The 27,435-nt window shown below is 46.1% G+C and overlaps 2 protein-coding genes across 9 annotated transcripts in view; both read left to right on the top strand.

Moving 5' to 3' along the window:
* crfb1 (cytokine receptor family member b1) overlaps positions 1-13,073 on the top strand; it is a 30,394-nt gene extending 17,321 nt beyond the window's left edge. For 6 of the 7 annotated variants that reach the window (XM_061692270.1, XM_061692265.1, XM_061692264.1 and 3 more), the window contains 2 exons: positions 3,196-3,326; positions 11,508-13,073. In XM_061692270.1, coding sequence (XP_061548254.1) covers positions 3,196-3,326; positions 11,508-12,236 — 860 coding nt within the window. In that variant the 3' untranslated portion in view covers positions 12,237-13,073. The remainder of the gene's footprint in view (positions 1-3,195; positions 3,327-11,507) is intronic. The other variant, XM_061692269.1, reaches the window with a different exon arrangement.
* A 998-nt stretch (positions 13,074-14,071) lies between these two features.
* Positions 14,072-27,435, top strand: part of crfb2 (cytokine receptor family member b2) — a 44,684-nt gene continuing 31,320 nt past the window's right edge. For both annotated transcript variants that reach the window (XM_061692272.1, XM_061692273.1), the window contains exon 1: positions 14,072-14,381. In XM_061692272.1, coding sequence (XP_061548256.1) covers positions 14,333-14,381 — 49 coding nt within the window. In that variant the 5' untranslated portion in view covers positions 14,072-14,332. The remainder of the gene's footprint in view (positions 14,382-27,435) is intronic.

Below are 27,435 nucleotides of genomic sequence, written 5' to 3' on the forward strand. Positions count from 1 at the left end.
GAAAAAACATGAAATTGACCAAATTTGGACATCGACGTGAATTTTACAGTTAAAATGAATGGACAAATGTGTGTACGTATACGTGTGTACATATACGTGTGTACGTGTACGTGTGTACGGATACGTGTGTACGTTTGTACGGATACGTGTGTACGTGTACGGGTACGTGTGTACGGATACGTGTGTACGTGTACGGGTACGTGTGTACGGATACGTGTGTACGTGTGTACGGATACGTGTGTGCGTGTACGGATACGTGTGTGTACGTGTACGGATACGTGTGTGTACGTGTACGTATAGTGTATGTACGTGTACGTATACGTGTATGTACGTATACGTGTATACGTACACACGTGTGTACGTGTGTACGTATACATGTGTACGTGTGTACGTGTACGTGTGTACGTATACGTGTGTACGTATTCGTGTGTACATGTGTACGTATACGTGTGTACGTGTGTACGTGTGTACGTGTGTGTGCGTGTGTACGTGTGTACGTGTGCGTGTGTACGTGTGTACGTGTACGTGTACGTATACGTGTGTACGTATACGTGTGTACGTATACGTGTGTACGTGTACGTGTGTACGTGTGTACGTGTACGTATACGTGTGTACGTGTACGTATACGTGTGTACGTGTACGTATACGTGTGTACGTGTACGTATACGTGTGTACGTGTGTACGTGTACGTATACGTGTGTACGTGTACGTGTGTACGTATACGTGTGTACGTGTGTACGTATACGTGTGTACGTGTGTACGTGTGTACGTGTGTACGTGTACGTATACGTGTGTACGTGTACGTATACGTGTGTACGTGTACGTATACGTGTGTACGTGTACGTATACGTGTGTACGTGTGTACGTGTACGTGTGTACGTGTGTACGTGTACGTGTGTACGTATACGTGTGTACGTGTGTACGTATACGTGTGTACGTGTGTACGTGTACGTGTGTACGTGTGTACGTGTACGTGTACGTGTACGTGTACGTGTGTACGTGTACGTGTGTACGTGTGTACGTGTGTACGTGTACGTGTGTACGTGTGTACGTATACGTGTGTACGTGTGTACGTATACGTGTGTACGTGTGTACGTATACGTGTGTACGTGTACGTGTGTACGTATACGTGTGTACGTATACGTGTGTACGTGTACGTGTGTACGTATACGTGTGTACGTATACGTGTGTACGTGTACGTGTGTACGTGTATACGTGTGTACGTATACGTGTGTACGTGTATACGTGTGTACGTGTATACGTGTGTACGTGTATACGTGTGTACGTGTGTACGTTTGTACGTGTGTACGTGTATACGTGTGTACGTGTATACGTGTGTACGTGTGTACGTGTATACGTGTGTACGTGTATACGTGTGTACGTGTGTACGTATACGTGTGTACGTGTATACGTGTGTACGTGTATACGTGTGTACGTGTGTACGTGTGTACGTGTACGTGTGTACATGTGTACATGTACGTGTGTACGTGTACGTGTGTACATGTACGTGTGTACGTTTGTACATGTACGTGTGTACGTATACATGTGTACGTTTGTACATGTACGTGTATACGTGTACGTTTGTACATGTACGTGTATACGTGTGTACGTGTGTACGTGTGTACGTGTGTACGTGTGTACGTGTGTACGTATACGTGTACGTGTGTACGTGTACGTGTGTACGTATACGTGTACGTGTGTACGTATACGTGTACGTGTGTACGTATACGTGTACGTATACGTGTACGTGTGTACGTATACGTGTACGTGTGTACGTATACGTGTACGTGTGTACGTGTACGTGTACGTGTGTACGTGTACGTGTGTACGTGTACGTGTACGTGTGTACGTGTACGTGTGTACGTGTACGTGTGTACGTGTGTACGTGTACGTGTACGTGTGTACGTGTACGTGTACGTGTGTACGTGTACGTGTACGTGTGTACGTGTACGTGTACGTGTGTACGTATACGTGTACGTGTGTACGTGTACGTGTACGTGTGTACGTACGCGTATACGTGTGTACGTGTGTGCGTGTACGTGTGTACGTGTATGCGTGTACGTGTGTACGTATACGTGTGTACGTGTGTACGTATACGTGTGTACGTGTGTTCGTATACGTGTGTACGTGTGTTCGTATACGTGTGTACGTGTGTGCGTATACGCGTGTACGTGTGCGTGTACGTGTGTGCGTATACGCGTGTACGTACATATATATATATATGTGTATATATCGTCAGCCAATCGCAGGGCACATATAAACAAACAACCGTTCGCACTCACATTCACACCTCCGGGCAATTTAGAGTCATCAATTAACCTACCATGCATGTCTTTGGGATGTGGGAGGAAACCGGAGTGCCCGGAGAAAACCCATTCAGGCACTGGGAGAGCATGCAAACTCCACACAGGCGGGGCCGGGGATTAAACCCCGGTCCTCAGAACTGTAAGGCAGACGCTCTAACCAGTCATCCACTTTTCCGCCTATATATGTATTTCGTGAAAAATTGAAAAGAACTTCCCACAGTTTTTCTCCAAAATGTTTACATAACATCCTCATTCTAAAGATTGATACAGAAACTGAAAGTGCAGGGCTCAAAATTTTGGTTTCAAATTAATCATTCGTCATTCATTCGTCAGTCAGTCACCAGTGTTGTCCCAGGTTGTTCCTTCAGAGTCTTTAGCTTCTGGCACACGTGTAAAACTCAAGGACCATGCCCAGATCCGGTCTGCCACATCATTTTATTTGGCCCGCGAAAACAAATAATCTGCGTTGACTTTATTTCTTGGTAAAATACCAAGATTGCATATTGTCCTGACATTTAATGTTAAAATATGGTGGTTTTTTTTGTTACCAAAATCCCCTTTAAAATCAATGGAATAATGGTTAAATATCAAGAAAAATTGTGGCTTCTGATTTCAAAACCAGTTATCCATCAATTTGTTGTGTATAACTCATAATATGAGGCGATCATACATTTACATGGGTTCGCAGTCATAACAGCCCTCCGAGGGAAACCATGCGGTAACTGCGATGTGGCCCACTACAAAAAATAAGTTTGACATCTCTGGCTTATGGACTGAGATTCCAGAGGCAATAGAAGGAACAAATATTTCACATTGTGCATGTGTGTGTGTGTGTGTGTGTGTGTGTGTGCGTGCGTGAGTGTGCGTGCACGCACACATTCTTCCACAGTACCTGTTTTTCTCGGCACAACTGCTGGTCTTCTGATTTTTTGCATTGGTGCCCTGATGGCATTGACATATTGTCTCTACGACATTGGAGTCCTTTGTAAACCTCAAGAAAATCTCCCAAGGGTGCTAATTGTAAGTATAACAAGTGTGTTTAACAGTTTGTTTTGTATCAATGAACAAAAAAACCAAAAACAATATTGCAATGCATTAGGACTACATTTTTTTTATAATAGTGTTGGAACGATCCATTCATTATACCGTTTATATTACTACGATCCAACTGTATTGATCTGCGCTCAGCAAGTTAGCCTCCCTAACAAAAAACGCATCGATTTAAATCCTTTTAAAAGGTAATCGATTGTCTCGATACTCGGAAATAACACATTGGCTTTACGCATGACAGACTTTATATCGAGGTGTGGACGTGTTGTATCTTTTCCTGACAGAATAAGTAAGGGAGCAATCTTGTCTTTGTGAAGTCTAAGCAGAACAATCACCTCAATTTTACAGACGTGAGAGAGACAGAGAAGGAAAGCAAAACAATTGTCTTTGTCCGGCTGCACTCAAGTTATCTTTATCGAAAAACAGCTACTAGTCACAACATGGCTGGGAACAACCAGGACGCACAAAAGGGCTGGAAAACATCCAGCAGTCACAACATGGAACAATAAAGCATGCGAAGGTTGTATAAAACTAATAGAAGTCATATTTGGCATCTATAAAACATACATTTTCCAACTCGAATACAATCCCAATAAAGTTGGGACGTTGAGTTAAACAAATGAAAACAGAATACAATGATTTGCAAATCATGTTCATGTTCAATCATGTACACTCCAAAGACAAGATATTTAATGTTCAAACTGATAAACTTGATTGTTTTTAGCAAATGATCATTAAATTAGAATTTTATGGCTGCAAAACGTTCCAAAAAAGCTGGGACAGGATCATGTTTACCACTGCGTTTACAGCACCTTTTCTTTTAACAACATTCAATAAACATTTGGGAACTGAGGAGTCTTAATTGTTCAAGCTTTGTAGGTGGAATTCTTTACCATTCTTGCTTGATGTAAAGCTTTACCTCAATTCCACCGGCACGGGTGCTCCGGGATTATGGGGTACTGGACTCCCTGATACGGGCTGTTCGGTCCCGACGCAACCGGTGTCAGAGTTTGCTCCATATTGCCAGCAGCAAGTCGGATTCATTTTCCAGTGAGAGTTGGATCCAACCAAGGCTGCCCTTTGTCACCACTTCTGTTCATTACCTTTATGGACACAATTTCTAGGCGCGGCTGGGGTGTTGAGGGGGTCCGGTTTGATGACATCTGTATCACATTGCTGATTTTTGCAGATGATGGGGTTCTGATGGCTTCATCAAGCCTGGATATCTAACTCTTGCTGTAACGGTTCGCAGCAGAGTGTTTAGTGGCTGGGTTGAAAATCAGCACCTCCAAATCTGAGGCCACGGTCCTCATTCGGAAAAGGGTGGAGTACCGTTTCCGGGTCAGGGTGGAGATCCTGCCCCAAGTGGAGGAGTTAAAGTATCTCGGTGTATTTTGTTGAGTGAGGGAAGAATGGATCAGGAGAGGTGAATCGGTGCAGTTATGCGGACTCTGTATCGGTCTGTCGTGGTGAAAGAACTGAGCCAAAAGGCAAAACTCTCAATTTGCCGGTCAAGCTATGTTCCTACCTTCGCCTATGGTCATGAGCTGTAGGTCGTAAACCGAAAAAAAACAAGATCATGGATACAAACGGCCGAAATGACCCCGCAGGGGGTCCGGGCTCTCCCTGAGAGAGAGAAGCTCCGAGTCGAGCCGCTGCTCCTCCACCTCGAGAGGAGACAGATGAGGTGGCTCGGGCATCTGGTTGGGATGCATCCCTGATAGCTCCCTGGGTGAGGTGTTCCGGGCATGTCCCACGAGGAGGAGGCCCAGGGAACGACCCAGGACATGCTGGAGAGACTACGTCTCTTGGCCTGGGAACACTTGGGATCCCCTCAGAAGAGCAGTTGTGCCCGAATGTTTGAGTACCTGGGCAGAATCATTCAAATGTGTAACAAAAAAACATGTAAAATGTTAACAAGAAAACATGGATCAGGCAAAACACATTTCATTTTATTCTTCATTCGGTTCAAATGAAACTGTCAGGCATTTCAGAAAAGCACAATCATTAAACAAAATGTACCCATAAAGAAAATTGGCCCTTGTTCAATCATCAGTCATATTTCAAAATAAATAAATTTCAAAAAATAAAACCTTTTGCCAGGGTATTTAAACTTAGGAGCAGAACTATACATGGCAGCAGTCACGTGTCTGTGTTCCACATTGTGAGTAGTTAATGTGTACTGTATCATCAAATTTAGAGCTAAAAAAGAAAGATAGAACTTAAAAAGTGTGCGTGTGCGACAATGGCCCATATATCCATAAATCCAGGCGTATGATATCTAGACGAGGGGGAATGATCACAACGGAAGGGATAGAACGACCTGAGGGCATAACATAACAGTGGTGCGAGACAGCTCCAAATACCTTGAAATTCCACAGGCAAATGGCAAACACATGAGGAGGCAGCTTGAAGTACAGCCACAGCCAAATATCTAAAGAGGGTGAGGCAGATCCTGAATAGTCAGGTGAATGGCAAGAATATTATCCGGGCCATTAACATGTATGCCCTGCCAGTAATCAGCCGCTGACAGGGCTGCACACGTAATCAAATTGTAATCGTGACCGCGATTTTGGCTGCCACGATAAAATGAGCCTTTTTTTTTTTTTTTTTTTTTTTTTTTAATTTATTATTATTATTATTTTTTTTTTGTTTCAAGCGGGCACTGCTGCATATGACAAGTGCCTCATATGCAGCAGTGCCCGCAACCTAGTCCGCCAGCCACCAGGGGGGCGAAGACTTGGTCGAAGCTTCATTGAACGCTGGCAACGCGCTGCAGAGCCAACTCCAGAATAAAAGCCGAAAATGTTATTGGTGTCTAATGTGGTAATGTAAGAAGCTTTTATTTTGAAGTTGGGACTCGCAGCACATTGGTGGAGATGCAGCTTGTCACAGTCAGACAGTACTGCAGTATTGACAATTGTTGTAGCGACTGCCTTGACTTCAACCACAGTGTAAAACACCGGATGTAAATAGGGAAATCACAACTGTCAAGTTCTTTGCAGTTTGCGACCGTGCGACCATTTGTGACAATTCACTTTTCAAATGAAAAGTCGGTGCTTGCAGCCGAATGTTATTGCCTTTTAAGCATAAACTGTATTTGCTTCCATTAAGTTGCGTGATTGCGCTTTGTAACAGCACACTTATTCAGTTAGCCCTTGCTAAAGTAGTTTTTTTTTTTTTTTTAATTTTTTGATAATTTTGTTTTATTATTGTCCATTATTTATTCTTATTTAAAGAATTATTTTGAACTGAAAACTGTTATATATTGTTTGGTAAAGATTAGTGCAATAAAAATAGATTATTCCCTAACTTGAGGAATAATTGTGATAACAATGTTGATACAAATATTTGTGATTTTTATTTTTATTTTTTCCTTTTCTTTTTTTTGTGGCCTTGCTACAGTATCATTATAAGCCGGTCAAGTTCCCCAAAATATGTAAATTGCTAGCCATTCCTTTATTTAAAACTGAAGACAAACACCTTTTTACAAATTGCAGCCCTGTTCCTCTTCAGCCACAGTTCTCCAAGATTTTGGAAAAACCTCTCGCTATCAGGTTTGATGATTTCATAAAAAAAAATCATAACTAATCATTATCCAGCATGTCCGCAACTATAGTGAGGATAAGCGGTGTAGAAAATGGATGGATGGATGGATGAAATTCAAGGACTTGAAGAGCTATTTAAGAAACAGGAAGCAATTTGTAAAATTGGGGGAATGTCAATCAATATGCTTGGACATTGTGTGCGGGCTCCACAGAAGTCGATGCTTGGTCTGAAATGATTTATTTTACACATCAATGACAGATGCAAGACATCGCAATTAGTCATCCATATTATTTGCAGATGACACTAACATATTTAGTGCAGATGAAAATATATAATAATAATATATACATACATATATACTGGGTAAGGAAAGTTTTCAGACCCCCTTAAATTTGTTATATTGCAGCCATTTTTTACAATCATTTCAGTTAATTCTTTTCCTCATTAATGTACACCCAGCACCCCATATTGACAGAAAAAAAACGTAATTGTTGACATTTTTGACAGTTGTACAACCCCAATTCCAATGAAGTTGGGAAGTTGTGTTAAACCTAAATAAAAACAGAATACAATGATTTGCATATCTTGTTCCACCTAGATTTAATTGAATACACTACAAAAACAAGATAATTAATGTTCAAAGTGATAAACTTTGTTGTTTTTAGCAAATAATCATTCACTTGGAATTTTATGGCTGCAACATGTTCCAAAAAAGTTGGGACAGGTGGCAATAAAGACTGAAAAAGTCTTTATAAGTCTTCATCAAACACCTGTTTGGAACATCCCACAGGTGAACAGGCTAATTGGGAACAGGTGGGTGCCATGATCGGGTAGAAAAGGAACTTCCCTGAATTGCTCAGTCATTCACAAGCAAAGATGGGGCGAGGTTCACCTCTTTGTGAACAAGTATGTGAGAAAATGGAGTTCTGTGAAGCCATGGAGAATGACTTCCAGACGATTTCAAGGAAATTCTGGTCCACCATCCAGCATCTATCTCAGGAAGGGGAAGCAGTGCACCATCAACACTGTGTATAGTGGGGATGGGGCGTTGCTGACCTCGATACGGGACGTTGTGAGTCGGGGAGAATACTTCCAAGATCTCAATTCCATCGAGACCCCTTCCCATGAGGAAGCAGAGTCTGGGATCTCTTAAACAGGCTCTTCTATCTCTGGGGTTGAGGTCACCTAGGTGGTCAAAAAGCTCCTCGGTGGCAAGGCGGATGAGATCTGCCTGGAGTTCCTAAAGGCTCTGGATGTTGTCATGGTTGACACGCCTCTGCAACATCACATGGACTTTGGGGACAGTGCCTCTGGATTGGCAGACGGGGGTCATGGTCCCCCTTTTTAAGAAGGGCTACCGAAGGGTGTGTTTCAACTATAGGAGGATCACACTCCTCAGCCTCCCTGGTAAGCTCTATTCAGGGGTGCTGGAGAGGAGGGATCATGGGGAAGTCGATTCTCAGATACAGGAGGAGTAGTGTGTTTTTTTTCGGACCGGCTCTACACCCTCGGCAAAGTCCTCGAGGGTGCATGGGAGTTCACCCAACCAGTCTACACGTGTTTTGTGGACTTGGAGCAGGTGTTTGACCATGTCCCTCGGGTAGTCCTGTGGGTGGTGATTCAGGAGTACGATGTACCGAAACCCTGATACAGACTGTTTGGTCCCTGTATGATGGTGTCAGAGTTTGGTCCCCATTGCCGGCAGTAAGTCGGCGCGTTGGACTCCACCAATGCTGCATGAGTGTTTTAGTCCGTCTCCGTCATGTCTCTACATGTTCCAAGACGCAGATACAGTCACAAGCTGCTGCTCGACTTCGGCAGAACTACTTTGACGGAGTTAAACCTACTCTCACTGGGGAGTTATGGAACAACTCCCACTCCTGCGTCGCACCCAGAGTGGAGGCTCCACCGATGGCGAAGTAGGAAGCAGAAACTGGGCAAGGACGGAAGTGTCCAAGCTAGGCTAGCGGCTAAACCACACAAGCCGGCTATTCCCTCCATTGTGTTAGCCAACGTACGCTCTCTGGACAACAAGGTGGATTACATTTGACTGCTCTGTTCAACTCGTAAGACGGTGGGAGAGTGTTGTGTTTTTGTGTTTGTGGAAACATGGCTTAACAGCAGCGTTCCAGACAGCGCCATTCAGATTGACCGGCTATCATGCTACCGAGCGGACAGAACTCTCGCGGGAGGCAAGATTCGTGGCGGCGGACTGTGTGTTTACATCAATGACGCCTAGTGCCGGCACACTATCATGGTCAGTCAAACACTGACCATTTTATTTCCCAAGGAAATTCACTGCCATACTGCTTGTGGCAGTCTATAGTCCTCCAAACTCCAGCAACAACAGGAGTGAGTCGCTAAATGGGCTATACCATCATATCAGTGAACAGCTGACGGCCCACCCAGATGCTTTTCTCATTCTAGCTGGGGACTTTATAACAATGCTGACCCCAAGGCTGTGTTTCCTAAACTCTACTCAAACATTGACTTTCCAACACGGGTAAATAACACTCTGAACAATGTTTTTATCCCCCTGAGAGGGGCCTACAAGGCCCTTCCCTTCCCCCACCTCGGCGCCTCAGACCATCTGACTGTTATGCTAGTGCCAGCTTACAGACCACTGGTAAAAGTCTCCCAACCAGTTAGGAAACGAGTCTGGCCAGAAGGGTCCCTTGAGGCACTTTAAGACTGTTTCACCACCACAGACTGGACTATGTTCAAACAACACTTCGATGTGCAACTGGCTGCTGGATTTTCTGACAGGGAAACCCCAGGACGTACGGGTTGGCAGCAACACATCCAGCACCAGAACACAGGGGACCCTCAAGGTTGTGTGTTGACTCCCCTCGTCTTCACCCTGCTGACCTATGACTGCACACCGACATACAGCTCCAGCCTCTTCATCAAGTTTGCAGATGACACAACTTTGGCGGGTCTCATCATCAGAAATGGGGACGAGACAGACTACAGGAGTGAGGTGAGCCGCCTGGCTGGGTGGTGCACAGGCAACAATCTCTCCCAAAATGTGAAAAAAAACACGGAGATTGTTGTGGACGTCAGGAGAGCGCACTCCCAGTATCCTCCCCTGAAGATCAACAGTGCTGCGGTGGAGATAGTACGCAGCACCAAGTTTCGGGGAGTACACATTACCTAGAACCTCTCCTGGACCAGCAACACCTCATCACTGGCCAAAAAAGCTCACTAGCATCTCTACTTCCTGCGGAAGCTGAGCAAAAAGCAAGAGCCCCGATCCCCATCATGTGTTCTTTCTACAGAGGGATCATCGAGAGCATCCTGACTAACTGCATCACTGAGTGGTACAGACCCCTGCACTGCATCCTGCGCAAGACTCTTCATCGCATAGTGAGGGCAGCTGTGACGATCGTCGGAACATCTCTTTCCTCCCTGCCGGACATTTACAGCACCCGCTTCACCCACGAAGCACTCTGCGTAGCGGGGGATGCCACCCATCCATCACACAGCCTCTTCAGTCTGCTGCCATCAGAGAGGAGACTGTGGAGTCTGCGGGCCAGGACTAGCCGACTCAAAGACACTTTTATTCATCAGGCCCATCTACATCTGCCCACCTGAACTCTGAACCCCCCCCACCCCCACCCCCACACACCAGACTTGGGGTCACACCAGCCACTTAAGAAGCATTGGCAATTTGTCATCTAATTTGTTTTATTTGCCTTGGTTCTCTGACCTTTACTATGTTGCACACGTCACCTGATCTTTGATATTTCACATTTAATTAATACTTTTTATACTGTACATACCACTTTCATTTAGCTTTTTATATTGATGTTATTATTTGTACTTTATACTCTTTGTAGCACAGGGGGACCTTGAGTACCGTAATTTCAATCCTCTGTATTGAAGACTTGACAATAAAAGTATGTACAATTATTTGAGACTTCACTGTTGTGTGAAGATACCAAACAGAAAAGGGGGAGACTCAAAACTAAGCAGAACAAAATGAATGGATGGATTGTTGGATAATCAATCAATACTTTATACAACATGTTACTTGTACTGCTGAACTCATCCCGTTCTAGGGGCCCCACCTCGTGCAACGAGTCAGGTCTTATCCGACCTCATATATTGCTGGGCAACTGGAGTCTCGTTTTCGTTACAATGACGATCAATTGGGCTCTGAACCCTTAAAAACAATGAAAGAATTTCAACACTTAAATGCAGAAGTTCATACACTATACTGTGTCGACGTCGCACATGGACACATTGCCAAACACAAAAACCCACTGAATCAGTTCACTCAGGAAGGCGTCCTTGATTTGAATTGAATCGGCAACCACGAATCCTGATACGAATTGAATCATTGCTTAAATTAATTAATGAAAAAAATGATTAGACTTGAAATACTCGGTTGGTCACAACGTTTTGTCATTCTCCAAATACGTCTGGACCAAACTGTATTCGGGGGGGTTGGCGTTATCGTTTTGTCATTATAATGTTGGTTTGTGTCCAAGATCCATGCGGAGTTCATGATTCACCTTATACTGACCTGAAACCAAAGTTTGAGGAGTATGTTTAGGTCATGAAAAAAATACTAATTACTTTTCTTTTGTTCCCTTGTAGACGACCCTCAACCATGCTAACTTTCTGCCAGTAGAGGAAACGAGCCCTGATCTGATCTCAAATTGCTCTGTTATACACAAACAAAAGTACACCACAGCATTATATCCTGCCCACAGGACCACATACTCAGGGAGGGTAGAAGAAAAGGTGGAGGAGGAAGAGGAAGAAAGTAATATCTACATTAACAGAGATTCTGGAAATTCCTCAGGGGAAAGTACCTGTCGTTATTCTTGTGACGTATTCAGGACCTTTTTGTCTGTGAGGTCACACACTGAAGCAGATACATCGAATGTGTCGTCTGATAAATCGGCGCTGGATCAACCGGAGACGAGGGTTGACAATGAAGACACTATGTGTCGGCAGCCAGAAACGGAAGTCGAGGAGCAACTCCTATTTCAATTGGAAGGGGAAACGAACGAGGACGCTGTCAACATGTCTGAAAGTGTCGACCTGTTGTCGGTGACTCTGAATGCTATCGTCAACTGCAAGAAAGAGGAACTAAATACTGAAGATTCACTTGTTGATTCTTTGGGACTGTCTGTTAAGGAACCTTTGTTAACAGCCACGAAGCAAAATTTGTGCCACACAGACGTGCAAACCGACTGGGGTGACTTGACATCAATGAAGTGTACACACTTTGATGAGACTTGCTATGAGTACAGGTGTGATGATGTTGAGACGCAAGAGGAGTTGGAAGAAAAGCAATTCTTAGCGTATATAGGACGCTGATATACGACGGCAACAGTGTTACATATATTGCTGTGAATTCAAAAGGTTTTTTATTTGGTGCTTGGAAAAGAACAGGCTCTATAAATAGAGGCAAAATTCCCGTCACCAATTTCCATCTCAGCTTGAGCCCTCTCCCTTCTCAATATGTGCAACTCCCATTTCTCCTTGCTTTGTGTCCAACATCTCGTACAACCCGTAGTACACGTTGTGTTTGGCCCTTGCCACCTCCCTCTTCGCCGGCCTCCCGTGCCCGCTACTTGTAAAACCTCTTTTTTTGGTACAATTTCCCGTTTTCCTGTAAGATATTTTCCAGTGGCCTGTAACGGTTGTACCATGTCACAGAGAACCTGGGGAGCCTGGCCATGTAAGCACTTCCAAATAAGACTGGAGTTTGGAGATGCAGTGTAGTTGTTTCAGGACATGACAAGGGTATATGATCTTGTGGGCCTTTCCCCCCAATATTTTTAATGCACGATTGTAAAGTCTCTCTAAAGGTTTGGTCACATCTTCACTTGCCTGTGACCATGAGGGCGCACAATAAACGAGTGACAAAATCACTGCGTACGTAAATGTTTCGGCTGTGTCAACAATTAAGTTTGTGATCAATCTAAATCAGGGGTGCCCAAACTTTTTGGCTCAGGGGCCACATTGCCGTAAAAAAATTGTCATGCGGGCCAGCATTAATTTTACATGCTACCGACGAGGGGAATGCTTTTTTTTTGTATTTGTATTTTACTGTTTTACTATGCTGTCAGCTGCTAGGTGCCTGACCTGGATAAATGAAGGTTAAAATAAAAATGAATGAAATGCAAAATAAAGTATTTTTATGAAATTTGACTCAAACTCAAACTTTATTCATCAGAAACAACAAACAACATGTTTGCATTCATGTGAAGGGCGATACTGAGATCTCGACTGCAGTCAATGGGGCAGGTCTGGCTCAAAAGCGGTGGTTTTAATGCGCAAGATGTCACGCAGGTGGGAGTCATGTTCATGACTGAGAATGTCTTCTCACACAAGTATGTCGATAATCCCCGTGATTGTATTCCACTTTAATTTTATGTCATGTACGGCGGAACAAACGGAAGCAAAGAAATCTTTCCCTCTTGTTTGCTCCCGAAGGCTCTGGAGGTCAAGTAGCTCTTAAGTCTCCATAAACGGAGGAACAACTCTGCACATGGAACGGAAGGCAGCTGTAAAATCCAATATTTGGTTTCACTTTGACAACATCGACTTGCCCAAAATGGCTTTGTGTTCACTGGGGTCAAGCCAGCCTCTAACTCGTAAAGTAGCAATCAAGCCAGCCGCCCCTAATTTTGTTCATACTCGGCATTACGGTAATAGGTCGCCAACTCGCGGCGGAGCCACCTTCAAAATAAAAGCTTCCCAATAAAACGGACGTCAGTGCTCGTCGGTTAAGGAATGCAACCAGCAAAGTTGATTTGAATCTTGAGATACATTACATACATACATATTCTTGAAATGGGTACATTTCACTGTCATGATTGGTCTTGTGATAACTAACAGATTTTTTTTTTTGGTAATAATTTTTGAAATTCGTGATCATGACAGTGAAATATACCCATTTCAAGAGTCTTTTAATTTGAAATGCCACATATAGCGCTATATAAGTGCAGTCCATTACCATTTATTTTTCCTAAGATATCAAATAAAGTAATGTTTTTTTTTAATGTATGTATGTATGTAATGTATTTCAAGAGTCAAATTAACTTTGCTGGTTGCATTCCTAAACCGAGGATCACTGACGTCCGTATTATTGGGAAGCTTTTATTTTGAAGGTGGCTTCGCCGCGAGTTGGCGACCTGTTACCGTAATGCCTAGTATGAACTGCTGGCTTGACCGCAGTTCGTGTTCGTACCTTAGCGCCGTCGTCGTCGTCGTCGTCTTAGTATCAGGCTACTAGTCTGCTCACCACCAAGTGCGAGCTAGCTTCATTTAACGATTTAACGAGCTGTAACGTTGTTGTGGTTTCTCTCGTCGAGATGTGGCTACCTCAAGAGGACCCCGTGGAAAAAGTGAAAGAGTGACGGGAGGGGACGCCAGGAACCCCACAGGCGAACGGAGACAGCGCTGACATGATTTGGGTCTTGTGGGTGCTCACGTCCATTCTCCATGTTCTCTTAGGTGTGTACTGTGCGTGGTCTCGCTCCCATTTCGCGTGTGTCACGAGTGATAAACACGCAGGCGAAATGTATAGCAGCGGGAAGTGGACGCACCCAAGCGAACCTTGCGCGATGATGTCACACCTCCGTCTTGCGTAACGCGGTGGCACGACTTACCAACTCGCACTTGCAAGATACAGAAGATCGTGGGATTTTAGTATCTAGAGAGACACCTAATGGCTGCCCAATAATTGGCGCCTATAACGCATGAAATACGGTCTTTTACAGCAACACTTAGCGGTATTCATAATGTGGAGGAAAAGGCGAAGCTTGTGACCAAAATGTTACGGCGAACGGCACGTACCTCGCTGGGTAGCCTACGTTCTATGGGGGAGAGCTACGTCTCAAAATTATTATGATTATTTGCAAATGCACAAATATATCGGTGATTCACAAGTGTTTTTTTTTGTTGTTTTTTGTTTTTTTTTTCCAAATCCACAAATATAGCCGCGATTTACATGTGTGTGTGTTGTTGTTTTTTTTTTTTTTTTTTTTTTATATGTTGTGTGTGCAATTTTCATGACTTACTGTTTGTAAATATTCAATTCTGCTGGTGGATTGTTGAAAATGCCTTTGCGGATCAGCAGGCACGCGCGTTTATATTTGAGACTAACTTAACGCAGTTTCAAGAAAAATCACACGTGTGGGAATGTCCTCCTTCCATCCGCGAAGCGGCTGTGTCTCCTTTGAGAGCATAGACTCTATACATATGCATATATAGACACACACACGTGTGTGTGTGTGTCTATATATAAAACAAAATGAAGTTGGGACAACTTTATTGTTGTTAGCAAGTAATCATTAACTTAGAATGTTATGGCTGCAACACATTTGGGAACTGAGGACACGAATTGTTGAAGCTTTGTAGGTGGAATTCTTTCCCATGCTCGCTCGATGTACAGCTTCAGCTGTTCAACAGTCCGGGGTCTCCGTTGTCGTATTTTACGCTTCATAATGCGCCACACATTTTCAATGGGAGACCGGTCTGGACTGCAGCCAGGGCAGTCTAGTACCCGCACTCTTTTACTACGAAGCCACGCTGTTGTAACACGTGCAGAATGTGGTTTGGCTTTGTCTTGCTGAAATAAGCAGTGGCGTCCATGAAAAAGACGTTGCTTGGATGGCAGCATATGTTTCTCCAAAATCTGTATGTACCTTTCAGCATTAATGGTGCCTTCACAGATGTGTAAGTTACCCATGCCATTGGCACTAACACAGCCCCATACCATCACAGATGCTGGCTTTTGAACTTTGCGCCCATAACAGTTCGGATGGTTCTTTTGTTGATAAATGGCTTTTGCTTTGCATAATAGAGTTTCAAGTTGCACTTACGGATGTAGCGCCGAACTGTATGAATTGACATCGGTTCCAGAAGTGACACATTGATGTCAGCTTTTGATGAAGTGTCGCCTGAGGGATCGAAGGTCATGGGTATTCAATGTTGGACCACGCCCATCAGCCTGAATCTTGTCTACAAATTTGAGTAAATAGGTTTTAAAATAATATTAATCTCAAACACTCCAACTTTGTACTCTCACGCATAGAATCATTGTTTAAACTTTGGTCGTGGCAGATGGGTTGCTTATTGTTCAATACAACATTTCGTACAGTTTGATTTCAAATCATGAACTGCTTTCAAAATCATGCAGATGACCTGTCAAAGTGAGAATGGGGACACAGACACCAAGGCATATATTTGGAATATTTCTACAGAGTTTGCAAGGTATAAAAACTGACATTTTATCTTCCATTAACAAACATCAAAGGCATGTCCACAAGTTCTGGCGCTTGCAGTTCCTCTCAACGCCAGTGGGTGGAGTCTCACATGCATGGGTGAATATGAACCACATAGTCTTCCCCAACCATTTGATCTGGGAAGTGGTCTTTTAAGGCAGGAATCAAGATTTGACAGGAAGCTGCTAATTAGGTTAAGGTCCACTTGCTGTACACCAGGCCCTGTCCGAGTCGCCGTCTCACAGCAGGGCAGCGTGGAGGAGTAGGGGTTCTCAGGTGGTCGCGAGTCTCTGTCGCGGCGTTCATGTCCGATGTCCATCATCCGATGTGTCCTCGCCACCTCGGGCGAGGTGGGTGTCCTGCCTGGCCCGGTCGTCAGCACGTTGGTCGGGGTGAAACCAAAGAACTCGTCTCCAAAAAAGAAAAAAATCTCTTTCTGATCCAAGTCGCCGGTCCAAGTCGGCACTTGGTCGGGGTGAGAGCAAAGGAAAACTTCTCCACCAAGCAGGTGTTTGATGAGCATTCCTCAACTTTGTCAGTCTTTTTTGCCACCCTTTACCCTCCCCTCCTCCCTTTCTACCACCTTCGCGAAGAGACTAGACTGCCTTTTGGCTTTATTTTCCCATTTTAGTATTATTTTGTGGTTTAAAACCAGTGGAATAAAATATTAATTATTGGATTTAAGATAGCGAGACCATTTCCTTACCTTGCATTGTTCCACGCTCATCCTCTTTCATACCTGCTTTGGCTTTTCCAACTCCCAAGTGCACCGGCACAATGCCTTTGTTGGTGCAATCCTTCGACTGGCGGGAAGTTAATTAACTTAGGGTCCCAGGGCGAACTCTGCATCCATCTTCTTCTTCTTCTTGTTTTCCTTTCGGCTTGTCCCGTCAGGGGTCGCCACAGCGCGTCATCCTTTTCCATGTAAGCCTATCTCCAGCATCCTCCTCTCGAACACCAACTGCCATCTTGTCTTCCCTCACGACATCCATCAACCTTCTCTTTGGTCTTCCTCTAGCTCTCTTGCCTGGCAGCTCCATCCTCATCATCCTTCTACCAATATACTCACTATTTCTCCTCTGGACGCGTCCAAACCATTGAAGTTTGCTCTCTCTAACTTTGTCTCCAAAACATCGAACCTCGGCCGTCCCTCTGATGAGCTCATTTCTAATTTGATCCAACCTGGTCACTCCAAGAGCGAACCGCAACATCTTCATTTCCGCTACCTCCAGCTCTGCTTCCTGTTGTCTCTTCAGTGCCACTGTCTCTAATCCGTACATCATGGCTGGCCTCACCACTGTTTTATAAACTTTGCCCTTCATCCTTGCAGAGACTCTTCTGTCACATAACACACCTGACACCTTCCTCCACCCGTTCCAAACTGCTTGGACCCGTTTCTTCACTTCCTGACCACACTCACCATTGCTCTGGACGGTTGACCCCAAGTATTTAAAGTCCTCCACCCTTGCTTTCTCTTCTCCCTGTAGCCTCACTCTTCCCCCACCACCCCTCTCATTCATGCACATATATTCTGTTTTACTTCGGCTAATCTTCATTCCTCTGCTTTCCAGTGCATGCCTCCATCTTTCTAACTGTTCCTCCAGCTGCTCCCTTCTTTCACTGCAGATCACAATGTCATCTGCAAACATCATGGTCCACGGGGATTCCAGTCTAACCTCATCTGTCAGCCTATCCATCGCCACTGCAAAAAGGAAGGGGCTCAGGGCTGATCCCTGATGTAGTCCCACGTCCACCTTAAATTCTTCTGTCACACCTACAGAACACCCCACCGCTGTTCTGCCGCCCTCGTACATGTCCTGTATTATTCTAACATACTTCTCTGCCACTCCAGACTACCGCATGCAGTACCACAGTTCCTCTCTGGGTACTCTGTCATAGGCTTTCTCTAGATCTACAAAGACACAATGTAGCTCCTTCTGCCCTTCTCTGTACTTTTACATCAACATCCTCAAGGCAAATAATGCATCTGTGGTACTCTTTCTAGGCATGAAACCATACTGTTGCTCGCAAATACTCACTTCTGTCCTGAGTCTATCCTCCACTACTCTTTCCCATAACTTCATTGTGTGGCTCATCAACTTTATTCCTCTACAGTTGCCACAGCTCTGCACATCACCTTTGTTCTTAAAAATGGGCACAAGTACATTTTTCCTCCATTCCTCAGGCATCTTCTCACCCGCTAGAATTCTATTGAACAAGCTGGTCAAAAACTCCACAGCCACCTCTCCTAGATGCTTCCATACCTCCACAGGAATGTCGTCAGGACCAACTGCCTTTCCATTTTTCATTCTCTTTAATGCCTTTCTAACTTCCCCCTTACTAATCATTGCCACTTCCTGGTCCACCACACTTGCCTCTTCTACTCTCCCTTCTCTATCATTTTCCTCATTCATCAACTCCTCGAAGTATTCTTTCCATCTAGCTAGCTGGCACCAGTCAACATATTTCCATCTTTATCCTTAATCACCCTAACCTGCTGCACATCCTTCCCATCTCTATCCCTCTGTCTGGCCAGCCTGTATAGATCCTTTTCTCCTTCTTTAGTGTCCAACCTGGCATACGTCATCATATGCCTCTTGTTTTGCCTTTGCCACCTCTACCTTTGCCCTGTGTCGCATCTCAATGTATTCCTTTCGCCTCTCCTCGGTCCTCTCAGTGTCCCACTTCTTCTTCGCTAACCTTTTTCCTTGTATGATTTCCTGTACTGTGAGGTTCCACCACCAAGTCTCCTTCTCTCCTTTCCTGCCAGAAGATACACCAAGTACTCTCCTGCCTGCTTCTCTGATCACCTAGGCTGCAGTGGTCCAGTCTTCTGGCAGCTCCTCCCGTCCACCGAGAGCCTGTATCACCTCTTCCCGAAAAGCTGCACAACACTCGCCCTGTCTCAGCTTCCACCACATGGTTCTCTTCTCTGCCTTTGTCTTCCTAATCTTCCTCCCCACCACCAGAGTCATCTTACACACCACCATCCTATGCTGTCTAGCCACACTCTCCCCTACCACTACCTTACAGTTGGTAACCTCCTTCAGATTACATCGTCTGCACAAGATGTAATCCACCTGTGTGCTTCCACCTCCGCTCTTGTAGGTCACCCCATGTTACTGCCTCTTCTGGAAAAAAAAGTGTTCACTACAGCCGTTTCCATCCTTTTTGCAAAGTCTACCACCATCTGTGCCTCCAAGTTCCTTTACCGATCACTTCTTCATCACCCCTACTAGCTCCTTCCAGAATTTCTCTTTCACCTCTAGGTCACATCCTACCTGAGGGGCATAGCCACTAATCACATTACATATAACGCCCTCAATTTCAAGTTTCAGCCTCATCACTCGATCTGATACTCTTTTCACCTCCAAGACATTCTCAGCCAACTCTTCTTTTAAAATTACCCCGACTCCATTTCTCTTCCCATCTACACCATGGTAAAATAATTTAAACCCTGCCCCTAAACGTCTAGCCTTACTGCCTTTCCACCTGGTCTCCTGGACACACAATATATCAACCTTTCTCCTAATCATCATGTCAACCAACTCCCGAGATTTTCCTGTCATAGTCCCAACATTCAAAGTCCCCACATTCAGTTCTAGGCTCTGTGTTTTCCTCTCCTCTTTCTGGCAAAGAACCCGCTTTCCACCTCTTCTTCTTCTTTGACTTCGACCCACAGTAGCTGAATTTCCAACGGCGCCCCGCAGGTTTACTGCGCCGGTGGCGGACGTTGTTAACCCGGGCCACGACCGATCCGGTATGGAATTCTTTGGATGAACGCTCATATTTGTTTGGCAAGGTTTTAAGCCGGATGCCCTTCCTGACGCAACCCTCTGCATTTATCCGGGCTTCGGACCGGCCTACAGTTTGCACTGACTTGTGCCCCCCATAGGGCTGCATTGAACTCTGCATCCTTGGGTCTCCAATTTGAATCGTCAGGCAGCCGTAATTCCCTTCACGTCGGCATGGTAAAGCAAAGGTCTGTGTCTTGTTATGGCTATTGATTCATTTAGCGTCTGCATATGAAGTTGCGTGTCGCCAGCCTGTAATTTCTATACCTTGGCGGGGAGCGGCGGTAGTGCAAGGCTGGAGTGCAGGGTGGCATCTTTGCGTGGCATATCCACTACATATCCCCCCTTTGGCGGCTGAATGGCGGATGTAGTGCTTAGTGCATATCCCACCCCTTATGGCAATAACAGTTGTTCATGGCAACTACCAACATAAGGTCAGCCTATATGGGTATATGTGTGTTGGGGTCAGGATAGTCGTGTGTGGATGGATGCGTGAAGGTGTGACTATTGGGATGGCAGTGAGACCAGTAATACGGGGCAGGGGCAAAGCTAAAGTAAGGGTAAACATTAACTAGGTGTGGAGTTCTCAGTAAAAGTCACCCAAAAAAGAGGAGAAACTCAACACGGCTCCACAGAGGAGAAAGAGAGAGAAAAGGTAGCTCGCTTCAACTTGGCACTGAGCGGGCACAGCTGTCAGGTGTAGAACCCGACAAATCAATCAAGCAGAGGGAAGGTGCCAAGTCGATTTTCCAATCCTGGGGAGAGCTGAATCCTAGTCGAGATTCAAAAAGGGGTAGAGAGATCTGGGGGGCAATTTGCAACGGACAATCAAAACTGCTGAAAGGATTGTCGGTACCCCCCTACCCACCATTGAAGGACTTGCACGCTGCCAGAACTAAGACAAGGGCGTGCAGAACTAAGACAAGGGCGTGCAAAATCCTCTCGGACCGTCTGCACCCCGGTCACCAGCTCTTCCAGCTCCTTCCCTCAGGTAGGCGCTACCGATCAACGCAAACTAGAACTAGTAGACATTCCAACAGCTTCTTCCCTCTTGCGATCAACTTCTTAAACACCTAACCTATATTTCCATTACAATAAGCTGGCAGTTTTTGACTTGAGTTCGTTGTCACATTTCTGTGGGGCCAATTATGTATTACTCGTGCACTCACTGTAGTTGTCTCGCCATGCTGCACTATTTGCATATACTGGCCACTCATGCCAGAGTAGCATCTGCTCCATTTGCACACTGATTGAGGAGTATCTGTAACATTTGCACAACCAACATTGTCCCAGATGATCGCACTACTCGTCACTTTAAACCGCATACACTCCTTGAAGTCTCTGTATGGGGTTAGGTTCGGGTTCAGTTGTTTTTTTCCTTCGGAAAATTTTGGATCCCTTGTCGTTGGGACCGACTTCTGGCTGGTGTTCCGGTGGGGAACTCGGTGGTTCCTCACTGGGGACCCTAAGACGGTGGTATCCTTTATTTAATTGCGATGAACCCACTTTAACAGCGTGCCTTTACGGCCTTGGGTCATTTTAATTTGGTACGCGACCGGAGAGAGTTTGTCCACGATCTCGAAGGGTCCCGCCCAACGGGGAAAGAATTTACGAGCTATGGGGCGAATGCTTTTCTGGTTAGTGTTGCCTGGTTGTGCAAACCGGTAGTACCAGACCTTGTCCCCTATTTGGAGTTCGTCCTGTGAGGTTTTCTGGTCATAATACACACCTTTTGGCCAGCCGCACTTCTCCACAGGTGTCGCTGGGCAAAGGCGAATGTGGCCCTTAAATGGGTGTGTAGGTCAGTCATGGATTGGTGAGTCGTATAGGATACTCCTGTGGACTCGTGTGGGGTGGCCCTGATGGTCAGCAATATCAACGGGAGTTTCATCTCCCAGTCTCTGTGATTTGTGGTCACAAATTCTTTTAAGAGACACACCGCTGTGCGGTTAGCATGCTCGACCTGCCCTGATGACATTGGGTGGTAGCTGATGTGCAACTGGTACTTGATCCCAAGGAGCCGCCACAGTTCTTGTACCACCTCGCTGGGGAAGTGGGTTCCCCTGTCTGAGTTGATCTGAGAGGGCAACCTATATCTGGAGAACACGTGGTTCATTAGCAGGTAGGCGGTAGTTTGGGCCGTGTCGCAAGCATTCCATCCATTTGGTGAATGTGAATGTGAGGAAATATTTATTTCCTTGTGTGGACTTGGCCATTGGTCCCACCCAGTCAATCTGTAGGTCAGACAACGGGAATGCAACTCCTCTTTGTTGGAGAGGTGCTCTGTGGTTGGGGTTGGTTGGATGAAATTGGCACCATACATGTGCGGCCAGTATACTGCTTGGTGCAGGGCCGTGGTTGTTGCTTTGACGCCGGTGTGTCCTGCACAAGGTGCGTCGTGGGCGTAGGTCAGAATCACCCCCCTTTGGCCCCGAGGGACCACAAACATGGGCAGGGAGTGGTCCCCGCGGACATAAAAAAAGTAGGGCCTTTACTAGACGCAGCTTGTCCTGTATTAGCCACAAGTCTGCAAAGTCGGCGGACTGGGTTTCCATCGGAGTCGGAGAACTTTTCGAGTGCCGGGTCACGGGATTGTTGGGAGGTCAAGTCAAAGTCAAGAGTAGCAGAGGCACCAGTCATTGGGTTGACGGAGTCGTACGAAGCGTCATCCTGCGGCCGAGCAGTGGCAGGTGCAGCGGAGACGGTTTGACTTGCGCATGATTACCGACACTGATGGGTTAGGTGGGGTGGGGAGCCGTGAGGCATCAAACTGCCATGGGGTACCATGAAGGGCACCTTGCTTCGCCAAAGAGTCAGTCATGTCGTTATAAATCTTATCCCGTCCCGGAACACGAGAGTGGCCTCTGACTTTCTTCCATTAGACGTGCATGTTGATCCAATTGACTTGATGGTCGCACATATTATTTAGATCGCGGTCTTTGACCGGTTTTCGACCTGATGTGAGGAACCCATTACGTTGCCATGTCGCTTAGTGGCAGGTGAATGCAAGACGTGTGTAGTTTGAGTCGGTACAGATAACCAAGGAGGTGGTTTTGTGTTTCACCGCTAAGGTTAAGGTTATTGGAAAGCCTGCAATTTCAGCGTATTGGGAGGAGTGCGGACCGAATTGGAATTGTTGTGGTTCGCATGGCACGTCACCGACCCATGCAATGCCGACGCCAGCTTGCGGCTGCGTTAGGTGGAGGAAGGAACACCCGTCCACATATGCCGTTATCATCTTGCGGCATGCATTTTCATCGAAATATAGATGGCGCGAGAAAACAGGCAGTAGTAATTCTGGGGTGGGAGGTCCTGCAGGCGGAACAGACAGTTCTGGCAGGCGGCCAAGTCCGCTGCCAGGGGGAGTCTGGAGTTTTTAGAATAGCGGACCTCAATATTGTAGCTTTGCAGTGCCATAAGCCAGGCCGCGATACGAGCGGTGGTGACAGTCCCTTCCCTGATGCGTTGGTTGTGAAGGAAGGTAACCGGAGGGTGTATGCGTGTCAATGGTCACCTTTTGGCCTCCAATATAGTTGAAGTGTTTGATGGTCCAGACCGTGGAGAGTAGGGCTTTTACATAGTCCGTGTATTTAGAGTTTTGCTCGCGTTGGCGACGACGCGCTTGTCTCTGTCGTACCTTTGGTAAAGACCACCCCTAAGGCAAAGGTCTGAAAACCATGTTTCGAGGAAGAAATCCTTTTCACTGTCGGGGTAGGAAAGACATCATGATGTCATCGACGTAGACTAGGTTGCCCTTGGCTGCAGCGTCGGGACAGGCCTTGCTGAGGAAAATGTTGAATTCAGCCGGTGAGTTGGCGTAGCCAAGTGGACACCTGGTGAATGTGTATTGTTTGTTGGCATAAGTGAAAGCCAATTTGTGTTGATCCGGGGGATCCACTGGAATGGTCCAAAAGTCGGAGGCTACGTCGATAGTGGTGAAAAAGTTAGCATTGCGCGCTTGTTCGAGCTGGGCCATCGGCCAGCATAACAAGGGAATTTGAGTGTTTAATTTTCGATAGTCGATGGTGAGTCCCCATTTACCGTTCGGTTTTAGAACTGGCCAGAGAGGTGCCGAGTAGGTGCTATTGCAAAGCCGTATAATGCCTTTGTCTACCATAGCGTCGATTTGTTTCTTGTACTGGATTGTAGGAGGTGAGCAGAATTTCATACTGTCGCACGAAAGTGGGCGGCGCATTTGGAGGGGTCGGAATACGGACCATGTGCGGTCAGGCCGCAGTCAAGTGAGTCTTTAGCGAATGATGTGGCGTATTTGGTTAGCACTTCCTACAAACGCTGTCGTTCGTACTCGGAACTGAGGGAGTCAGCATCCGTTAGGACCTGCTGTATATGGGTTTCAAAGACGGGATAATGGAGTAGGCGACTATCACACGGTGTTTCCGGTGCAGGCGAGTTGGTTCGCGATGAGTTTGAGGGAGTGGGGGGAGTCACAGGAGACGCCCTTTTGGGTGCAGCTGGGATTGTACTGGGCGTATGGATCACCAGGTGTTGGTCTGTCGCCAGGTCCACTCTGATGATGTCATCACCCTCAGTAGGTCCCACCAGAACGAGAGCAATGTGTCGTGAGAGAACAGTGAGTTGTACTCCACCAGAGCTAGGCAATGTGAAGAGGTTTAGTGGAAGGTAACCAATCACAGGAAGCGTGAGATTGAATTTGTGGAAGTCGGAGCAGATCAAGAGGCCAAGCCTAGTGGATCTGGGGATGTAAATGTCGTTCTGTGTGTGGTTGTGAATCAGCAGCACGGTTGTTCGGGAAGCGTCAAGGAGGGGTGTGGCATGCAGCGACAAACACAGGTCATTAAACTCCGGCGAAGGCTGAAAGAACACAGGTGGACCGGTTACTGCTTTGCTAGCGCGCGCGACCAGTCGAATAGGGAAGTTGATAGTTGACGCTTTTACTATAACTTCGTCTTCGCGCAAAACGTCAGGGATGTTTTGTCCCGACTTGACGCGGTTTTGTCCCGACTTGACACCATTAGCGTGTGACCACGAAACATTGTTAATAGTGTCAACTTGAACGGCCAGTCGGACAAGTACATCCGCGACAACGTAAGTTTTATCCGGCAAATTAGGGGAGACTAGGAAGCAGTGAGTTAACAAGCGATGGTTCCATTGCAGGTTCAGCATACGCCCACTGCAGTGACGGCAGATGGTGGTACGGTGTAAACGGGAAAGCGAACAGTTTTCAGCGTTAATTGAAGGTCAGGATGCTTAAGTCGTAGGTTGTCAAACAGTGCCTGAGAGATTGCCGATTTGTCAGCCCACAAGGCCAGGATGACGTTGTGTGTTGGGCAGTCATGCAAATTAATTCCACCAGCAACATTGGGGCCGTAGCGCTCTTCGTACGGTGGTTGGACAAGATGGCAGAGAAACGTGTCAAGTTCTCTAAGTCGGTTCAGTGGTGTCGAGGTGGCTCCAGGGGACTCGGCGGTGTCGTCAATGGGTTGTCGTTACTTGAAGGAGTGTGCGGCCTGACAGGTCGCCGTAGTCCGAGTGGTCCCACACCAGGCGCTGGCCTGAGGACAGTTCCCGAGTTGGTGGTGGTAATGCCTGTTCCACCTGCGCCCACAGCTGAAGAGTTTTGTAATCGATTAGTGGCTCGAACCGGCAGAGCAGGTCTTGGCTGATGAACAGGGGGACGGTTTCAATTGGAGACACGTAGATGGGGTGGACTAACGTCATGGGGCCAATTCTCCAGTGGAGCATAGTTACGGTGTTTAACTCGGTATTACTGAATCGGTCACTGAAAATGCATGGATAGTTAGTGCGCAGCGTTGCAGTTGAAGTTCGCGGCCACTGGCTTGTAGCAATGTCAGAAGTTGATTGAACACAGCGTGGGACATAACAGTGATGTCTGCTACGGGGTCAATTAGAGCTTCTCGCACAAGTTCGTGCTTAAGCGTAACTAGAACTATAAATAGATAAATAGAACTTTCGGGAAGTACCTTTGGCGGTTAGTTCACCCAAAAGCTGTCGGAATGGCAGAATGTTATTTCGTAGCATTATGTCACACGAGTCAGGGACCTCACCTGGGTTGAGTCGGACGATCAGGACGGCACGAGAGGGGTTTAGTGATTGGTCGTCACAAAGTGGTCCGCTAAGGTTATGGCGAGGTGAGGTCGTCGAAGAGTCGCCCGGGGTCACGGAGGCACTTGGCAGGTCATTAGGGGAACAACGGAGGTTACCTGGTTGACCTATTGCGTCCACTGTGGCCCTGTTAGACTCAGTCCGGCCTAGACATAAAGATGGGTCCCGCTTTTTGTCTTTGAACAGGCTGCGGAGCACCTCAAGTAATTCTTCTGCCACGGCACTAAATTCTCTTTGGGAGCTGTTGGTTCAGGAGCCCTTTTCCCGGTTTTCACTTGTCGTTTTAGGGTCTCGGTTCGACGAGTTTGATTTAGGCTGGTCGTTACGTGTACCCTGTTTCGACAAGTAAGTTTGGCATGTATTAGAGCTGCGGTCATTCTATGATTTTGATTTGTCGTTGAATTGGCGTTGTTGGCTTGTACGTGGGCCGAGATTGGGTGTATGGGTTAAACGACGTCTTTTGATTGCCTTTTTGACGGTTATGCTGACCTACGGAAGTTAATTCGCTCGAGGTAGGGGCTTGGGTTGGTTTATCACCGCCGCTGTCTTTAGGCAGAAACTGTGCAGCCTCAGCTGCAGCAGTGAGGTCAGCTATCCGAGCCTCCGCATAATCGTATTTCATTTCAACGTCAAGGAGGCGTGTTTCAGCCAAGTTTAAGCGTACGATAGTGTATTTTAATTGTGCAGTTAACTGGGCTTGTTTATGCTGTTCAGCTTCCAGTCTACGTTTCACCTGAGCGTCCTTGGGGTCGCTCCATTTGAGTTGGGCCACCAAGTTCAGCACCATGCAGCCAAGTGTTGGCGCGATATTTTTATCTTTTCAGGTTTGGTGTTCGGCGTCGCTCATAAGTTGTGCGATGTTATCAATGAGGATTTCAAGGCCTGCATTTTTGACGGACTGCATAGGTCCGTCTGCAAGGTCCCTGGTTAAATTGGTGACGAGCTCTTCCAGTCTGTCAAGGTTGTCGTATTGACTGGGACTTTCTGGGAGGCCCGCCATGTTTTGCGTTGCGCGTGCAGTAGCTTGTACTCGGTACGCAACTAACTTGTTTGGAATGTAATCTCATTTGAGCTCTGCGTCTAGTTTGGAATAGAGGCACACTATAGGCGATGTACTTGCCTGTTAAACACTTAAATTGAGTTAGCAAATTACGGTGTGAGGGTTTATCACGTACTTTAAAGGTGTTTGAGAATGTGCATAGAAGCAGTGATTGAGTAGCACAAAAGTGTTGACGGGGTCAAGCGATGCTCACAAAATGTATTTGATTGAATTAAATTGCTGCGTGAGAGTTGGCGATTTAATTGGTGATTTAAAATAGTTGCGAAGGGGCACTTGGTGGAGTGGACAAATCAGCTTGTTGACTAAATTTGAAACTAATTTAA

Source organism: Phycodurus eques, chromosome 12, assembly GCF_024500275.1.
Source record: "Phycodurus eques isolate BA_2022a chromosome 12, UOR_Pequ_1.1, whole genome shotgun sequence".
Classification (NCBI taxonomy): domain Eukaryota; kingdom Metazoa; phylum Chordata; class Actinopteri; order Syngnathiformes; family Syngnathidae; genus Phycodurus; species Phycodurus eques.